Raw genomic sequence first — 7,466 nt, forward strand, 5'->3', positions numbered from 1 at the left:
AAACTATGTGCTCCACACATTATATGCACTATATGTGTATGCTATATGTATTATCATATGTAATGTAATGCCTATATATTATTGCTATACTGTATTCTGCAATCTGTTCATACTCAGCAGTGACCTACCATGTCTACAAGATTTTGCCTTGCTAAACTGTCTACATGCATGTCATATAGGCCCAGTCTCTGCTCATATTGCACCGTCTCATTATCTGTCCTCTTTCCAGCAATACTTCCATGCAGGAGGCAACGGGCTGAAGAAGGCTTTCCTGGAGAAGAGTCCTGAGCTGTCCTCTCTTCGCCACGCTCTGTCGCTCTACACTCAGAGCACAGACACACTCATCAAAACCTTTGTAACCAGTCAGCATTCACAAGGTAGTTCACACTACAAACTCATGTTTTGCCCTTTTTTTCCTCATATCTGTGGACAGTTTAGAAAAGATTTGTCTTTTCCCACAGTTGACCAGTAGAGTTCACTAGAGAAGCAGTTTGTGTTTGATAGAGTTTGTGTGTTTACAGTGTTCATAATGCCGGAATTTGTTGACGTGTTGTCGCTGTCTTCTCTTTATCTCCTGTGCTGCCTCTATACCAGTGCACAATGGAAAGGGTATTAGGTTTACACCCAATGAAAAAATACTGCCCAGCAGGGGTAGGTTTCCATTGAAATCATCTGCCAGCAACCTCCTCTGTCCCAACCTGCCCTCCCTTTTTACATATTGGTTTCGTTGGTGGATAGGTGTACTTTCGCCCAACCCCTCCACCCCTTCCTACTTTGATACCAAACCTCTGTCCTCTTCTCATTTTGATTATGCATTATTAATATTTTCATCTTTAATGGACCCAAGTGAAAGCTCATTGATGCATCTGGCTGTGTTGTATACCAGGCTCTGCGGTGGACAAGCCAATAGGTGAGGTATCCATCCAGATTGACCTTCACACCCATCCTGGGAATGGAGAGCGCAAAGTTACTGTCAAAGGTGAGTTCTGAGTGTTCATCACGTGATGCTAAGACATTTTGGATCTTAAATGCCTTGTCCTTCATCATTTTAAAATCTTTTTCTGTTACATTTCTGTGTGCGTTTCAATAGTTGTGGGAGCCAATGATTTAAAATGGCAGACATCTGGTATGTTTCGGCCTTTTGTGGAGATCACCATGATCGGTCCTCACCTCAGTGACAAGAAACGCAAATTCCAGACCAAGTCCAAGAACAACAGCTGGGCACCCAAGTTTGGCGAGACTTTCCATTTGTAAGTGCAGATACAGCTAAGCTCCTTTTTACTCCAAGCTTATGAATTAAGAAAGGCAGACAAATGAAAAGCTATTTAAAACGTTTTTTTTTCTTTAACCTCTCTCTCTACTGCCCTCTCTATTTGTTAAAATTATTAGTACTACTATAACAATAACTAATATTTGCCCACACGGCACCAGTTGAACTGAAAAAAAACAAAAAACTTGAACTCACTCCCAGTAAGCATTATTAGCAATTTATTATCTTAGGCCTACATGAATGTTAGGCTGACACTTTTAAAACTTAACTATGCAGCTTGGCACACTGGCAGCATCACACGCCTGCAGCATCTCAATTTGGGGTGGGACACTCACTTGTAAGGCAACCCCACTATTTTGACATGACAACATGGCGAGTATAGACTGGATGCACAAATCTCCTCTTTCTCCTTCTTCAGTGTCCTGGGCAAACAGGATGGATTCGACTGCTACGAGCTCCAGGTGTCTGTGAAAGACTACTGTTTTGGCCGTGCCGATCGAGTGGTGGGCTTGACCGTGATCCAGTTAAGAGACATCATGGATAAGAGCAGCTGCGCCTGCTGGTGCCCGCTGGGTCAGCGCATCTACATGGACGACACTGGCCTCACCGCCATGCGAATCCTCTCCCAGCGCTCCAACGATGACGTGGCCAAGGAGTTTGTGAGGCTGAAATCAGAGACACGCTCAGCTGAGGAGGGCAGATGAGGACGAAGCGAGGGAAAGGAAGGATGGAGGGTCTCGACTGAAATACGAAGAAAGGCATTTTATTTGTCAGAGGCAGGGAATTGTTTGCCGTAGATGGCCATCTGAACGTTTTCTTAGACTTTTCGACGTGTCTTAGCTGCTGCTGTTGACTGTTTTGGTGGCGCCTTGCCAAGCTCACCGACACACTGTCACGCTGTCACTCCGGGTATTTTCACACACTCACTCTCTTGTGTTCCTCAGACGCTCTCACAATATTTAACTAGGTATTGTACAGCACGCAAACACATAGATGTTAACTCACTCACCCATCCGCTTACCAACTTATCAACTTTTCACCCCTTGGACCCCCTGGTCAGTTGCAGTGATGCAGTGGAAATGCCATAGCCTCAAGGGAACGGAAGATGCAAACATGTTCCCACACCTCCCAAGTGTTTTTGTGCAATACCCCTGTCAACCCGAACCCCTCTACCGTGGCCATGTGTTTGATGCCTTACACTCTGCAAACTGTGAATGTGTGAAGTTGAACGTTTTTTTTCAATGCTCTTTGCTTTGTGCTGTTAGCTAGTTTCCCCATTTTCAACAGTCAATGTGAATAATGTTGTTATTCTTCTCACACAGGGGTGCAATATTTTTGGGAATGAAAAGATGGATAATGAGCAGGTAGTCCAGGTAATGCTAAGGTCTTAAGCTCTGCAGCCTGTCAGTTTTGCTGAATGCCGTGAGAGTGACTGATGCGTCCCACTGGTTTCACTGAAACAATTCATCTTGTTTGTTGAGGCAAGGCCGAAATAACCGTTTATTTAAACGATGAATCAGTTAGATGTGTGTGCCTTGCTACTGTATTTACGGTTTCTGTTCATAACTACAAGAACAGTCATTCCCATTTCCCTTTTTCCCAAGGCCTTCCCGGAAACTGCTGGCCAGGAAAGACAATAATGAGACAATCAGAATGAAGTCCATGAAGAGTTTGCATGTAAACTATCCGTAGACCAAAATCACATAAACAAAAGTAAAAGTGGCTGTTACTTACATAGGGAGAATCCTGTCTTGGCCATTCTTATTTGATCATCGTTTGGCCAATGTGGCCTAACCATGATGTAGCTATTTTATTTAGGTTTTGTTTTTTTGTTGTTTTTTTTTTATAAATATTTATTTTGTCTGTTGCTCACTGTTGGAATCAGACATGTCTGCCAGAACAGTGTATTTGAGTATTTGCACAGCAGCTGCTTTGAATGAGAAAACTGCAGTTCAGTTCAAGAGTTTCGCTCCAAGATGAGACATTATCCACCCTTTGAAAAACGAAAAAATGAACCTTACTTATACAAATGAATAGCACAGTTGGTAACTTACACCCATGACTTACAAAGTGACAGACTTGCCTGTCTATACTTTAGAGATACTAAATGCTGAAGTTCAAGTAATGAGTTTATTTTTTTAATTTTTATTTTTTTCCCCCAAATTTTGACTTTTGGAGACAAGCTCTTAAGTTGCTGAGTCAGTGATGAGTGTAGAAATTTATACTTGTGGTTTATATATATTTTCCTGATCTGTTTTCTTCTACTGTGTTCCTCTGAGTGGCCTTACTTTGGTGAAAAAAAGCAAAGTCTATATATGTAATCTGAATATTTTTAATCTTTTTCTGTGTGTGTGTATGTACATGCGTGTGTGTGTGTGTGTGTGTGTGTGTGTGTGTGTGTGTGTGTGTGTGTGTGTGTGTGTGTGTGTATCCCTTTTGTCTCTCCGCAATGAGGACTGGTCACTTTGCCCGCAAATGATGTCAAATAAGTTTTTCTTAGTGATGTTCCTTATTATTATTTTGTACTTTTATCTTAAATGACACTCAAAACTTTGTAACAAAGTGTAGGCTGGGTTTTCTTTGTAATCCATTGTGTTTGTGTTATGTTTTATCTGATATTCTGTAAAACAAATGTCACCTCTTCCTCTTCCGTAGTTTGAGATGGTGTCAGTCGCTGTATTGTGAGATCCGTTTTCAGTTTTGTGGACAAGAGTGATCTGCAGTGCTGTGTGCCAGTGAACTCCTTCGTAAATGATGGGGAAATGTCTACATGTCACTTCTAAGGACGACATTGATATTGCTATGGGAAAAAAAAAAAAATCTGCACATTTTTAAACTCTTCTAAAGTCATTCTTGTTACAGTACATCAACCTTTGTGAATAATTTGTATCTTAGCGGTTCCTGAGGGCAAATGTTCATAGCCATTCTGTAATATACATGTTCCTTGTGCCAAGTTGCAGGTGTTCACTTTTGATCTTTTTTGTTTTGTTTTGTTTTGGTTTTTTTTATTGCATCTTTTTCTAATCTTGTGAACCCTTGCACTATCTCTAACTCACCACAATATTTAGCACGTATGGTATATCAGTCAAAGTAACTGCATTTCTGTGGTGTTTTCTTTGTATTATCACTATTCAGAAATGGTATTGAGCATTAAAATGTCAACATTACGATTCATGAATTTTGTATAAAGTATTTGAAAAGTAGCTATCCATGTGTGTGTCTTCTTTTTATTTTTACCCCAAAAGGTTAAGATCTTTAGGGGGGATGATCACAAATGTCTTGAAGTGTGCAAGCATGGGATTAGCCATTTGTTTTCCATAGATTAAATTATTTTCTGTTGTAACTAACCCGCAGCACACTGTCTTGTCTATCCGTCTGTATTAATCTTATTTATTTTCAACATCAATCTTCACTCTGCTCTGTCTTAATTGAACTGCTAAATGTGAGACTACTGTGAAAAAGTCTAGCATTTTTGATTTTATTACTTTAAATATTCATCATAGACTGCCAGCTGAGTAATTACACTCGATAATAGTAAGAGTTATTATCTCACTTTATTCCCAAATGTGATAGAAGTGTTAATCTAAGTGAATAAAACTCACACATATGTTATCCACCTCAGGCATTCAGCCAAACTTTAATCAGTCTTATTGAATCTGTTCATCTAGTTTAAACTGCGTGTGCCTCAACATATAAAGGAACGCACGTATGACTGACTAGTTTTCAAGTCTTATTCATATTGCACATTATACTGAACTTATCCTACTAAAGATATCTGTCTGACCACACAATGCATTTTTATTTCACCCTGCAAATACCAACACGAGATCATTTGTCGAACTGTGTGTCCAACATTGTGACATCTTTTCCTTTGATTTCCTGTTGATGGAGTTTGACTTTCTGTAGGTGGCTCTCTTCTTCGTTCAGCTGCATACTAGCATAACTACCCAGTTCTTCTACTTATTGCAAACAAACAGGAAACGTATAATGCATCACTTCCACTGTGCCAGAGGTTTTTTACCAGAACATAAAAATATCTACTAGGGTCCCTACAACACCTGTTAAGACTTTCTTTACTTGTTTCAGACACAAGGGGCAGAGAAAATAAAAATGGCCTGAACTTCTCTTTAAAACGCCATAGCATCTCTTTTGAGATTGTCATATTTTTCAATCCAATAATGATAATGATAAGAATAATGATAAGAATCTCCATCTCCTGTCGTGGAGCTGAAAGCCAGGCTGGGGACTTGTGAAGAGGTTTCAAAGTGCAAAAATGCTGCCTTAGAGCTCAAATGACCACCACATATTTGCAAGGGTTTACAGATTGTTGATCAATACCGGTGATTCAGCAGGTACCTAAGCAGGTGCTGAGATGTCTGGCATTCAAAGCTTGCTTTCCTGGCTGCACACACACTCAAACACAAACACTCAAAGACAGCAGAACAGTGTTGCAGAGAAGCAGTCAGCATTGCAAGATATTTCCTCATCGAGGTAAAATGCAATAATAACAAAGCAATACAAAGCAATACCATTTTGAGATTTATTGCATCTTTACCTGTTTTTTGTGGAATCCTTGCTCAGATTATGACAACACTTTTAAAGTGTATATCACTTACAAGCCTCCATACACTCTGCCAGACTGGTGTTGATGGTTACAGTTCCTTTGTTGCCAGTAGAGTTTTGTTTGTTTGTTTGTTTGTTTGTTTGTTTGTTTGTTTGTTTGTTTGTTTCAAAAATGAGTACCTAAAGCCTCAGAGTATGTCTCCTGACCAGGTTGCTTCTGTTAGTTTTTGTAATTAATTAATAAATAGTGAGTCAATTCAATATAAGTCAAACGCAAACACTTCATTTTTGTATATACTTTATTCAGTGGAATTGTTTTACTGTATTAAAATGGTATCATATAATAATATCATTACTATTATACTTCCCCACTATAAAAGCAGGACACTAGGACCCGGATAGAAACAGGTCAGTCAAGGTGAGAGCACCAAGTCCATAAAGAGGTTCACTCAGCACAGGTATGCCAGCTGCATTCCTGCCTCAGTATCACTAACTCATGCCCTCTGCTCATGGCCTCTTACCAAGCTGAACAAGACTTTGGTTGTGTATCTTTGATGGTTGGGGTAATGTCAGGATGCAATTGCGGTATTGTATCTTGACTCTGAAATGGTTTTATGAGCAAAAAGGAGACCTCTGTCCAAGTCACAGACAGAAGTTATGGCCATTTTTTATGTCAATCCATATTCCTTTTAGTCAATGTTGTTGTCACAGGACACGCCCCCTTCTGGCCAGTCAGCGTGGAAAGTTGGCTATTGCAGATACACATACAGATGCCACACATGCATGTATAAAATTTGCGTTGGATGGCTTATTTGGCCTGAATCCTGCGAAAATTTTTGAATCACAATTTGAAAACTGAATTTGAGAAATTATGCTCTCTGTCATCAGTATCTCCTATTTCATAATTGGAGGAATTTCATATGACAGCTATGCAGCTATGAAATACCGGATGCTATTCTAAAAGTCTTAGGAATGCTCCTGAGGATCGCTTTCCATTAAATTGTCAGGAAATCGCTCCAAATAACTTGCCTTATATTTTTTTCTTATACACCAGATGCCACAGAATATCAGCACTACATTTTTCAAAGGAGAAGTGCAGACCTCTTTGACCTCTTTGTCCTTGAAGACATCATTACTGTGTGTATAACACACACACACACACACACACACACACACACACACACACAATAACTAATTTAGCCAGTGGTTCATGCTGGACTACACTGCACTCCTCTGTGCTCTGCTGTAGGTATTCAATTCCATTTCTGAAAGCACTGTGCTTTGCATTTCAGTCCTGAAGGCACAGTATTTAAAGCTGCCATGACAACTTTTAGTAAATCACTGATAAATTAATTGAATTATTTTTGTTGTTGTTGTTGTTAAACTGATACGCAATAACAAATAAGATGGTGCAAACAATATGAGACAAACCATGACACAATCCATCAAACAAAATATGGTGAGAAAAGAAAGTAAGAAGAGAAGAAAAACACAAAAATTAGTAAGGCAAAAAGGTATTTCCCTTTTTTGGGTTTTTGATTTCAAATGAAAAAAAATATGTTTGAGCCAAGGATACACGGACTGATATTCATCTTGCCTGTTGGTATTTGACCAATTAGTGATGGGGTAGGGT

At 39.5% G+C, this 7,466-nt stretch overlaps 1 protein-coding gene across 7 annotated transcripts in view; it reads left to right on the forward strand.

Moving 5' to 3' along the window:
* The window catches only part of unc13bb (unc-13 homolog Bb (C. elegans)), a 90,864-nt gene extending 83,746 nt beyond the window's left edge, over window positions 1-7,118 (forward strand). For 5 of the 7 annotated variants that reach the window (XM_030065391.1, XM_030065394.1, XM_030065393.1 and 2 more), the window contains 5 exons: window positions 230-377; window positions 595-651; window positions 887-979; window positions 1,091-1,250; window positions 1,689-4,473. In XM_030065391.1, the coding sequence (XP_029921251.1) occupies window positions 230-377; window positions 595-651; window positions 887-979; window positions 1,091-1,250; window positions 1,689-1,974 (744 nt within the window). In that variant the 3' untranslated portion in view covers window positions 1,975-4,473. Of the gene's footprint in view, window positions 1-229; window positions 378-594; window positions 652-886; window positions 980-1,090; window positions 1,251-1,688; window positions 4,474-7,105 lie in introns of those variants that run through there. The other 2 variants (XR_003929092.1, XM_030065398.1) reach the window with 2 other exon arrangements.
* The last annotated feature ends 348 nt before the right edge of the window (window positions 7,119-7,466 follow it).

The sequence above is a fragment of the Myripristis murdjan genome, chromosome 12 (assembly GCF_902150065.1).
Source record: "Myripristis murdjan chromosome 12, fMyrMur1.1, whole genome shotgun sequence".
Lineage (NCBI taxonomy): Eukaryota > Metazoa > Chordata > Actinopteri > Holocentriformes > Holocentridae > Myripristis > Myripristis murdjan.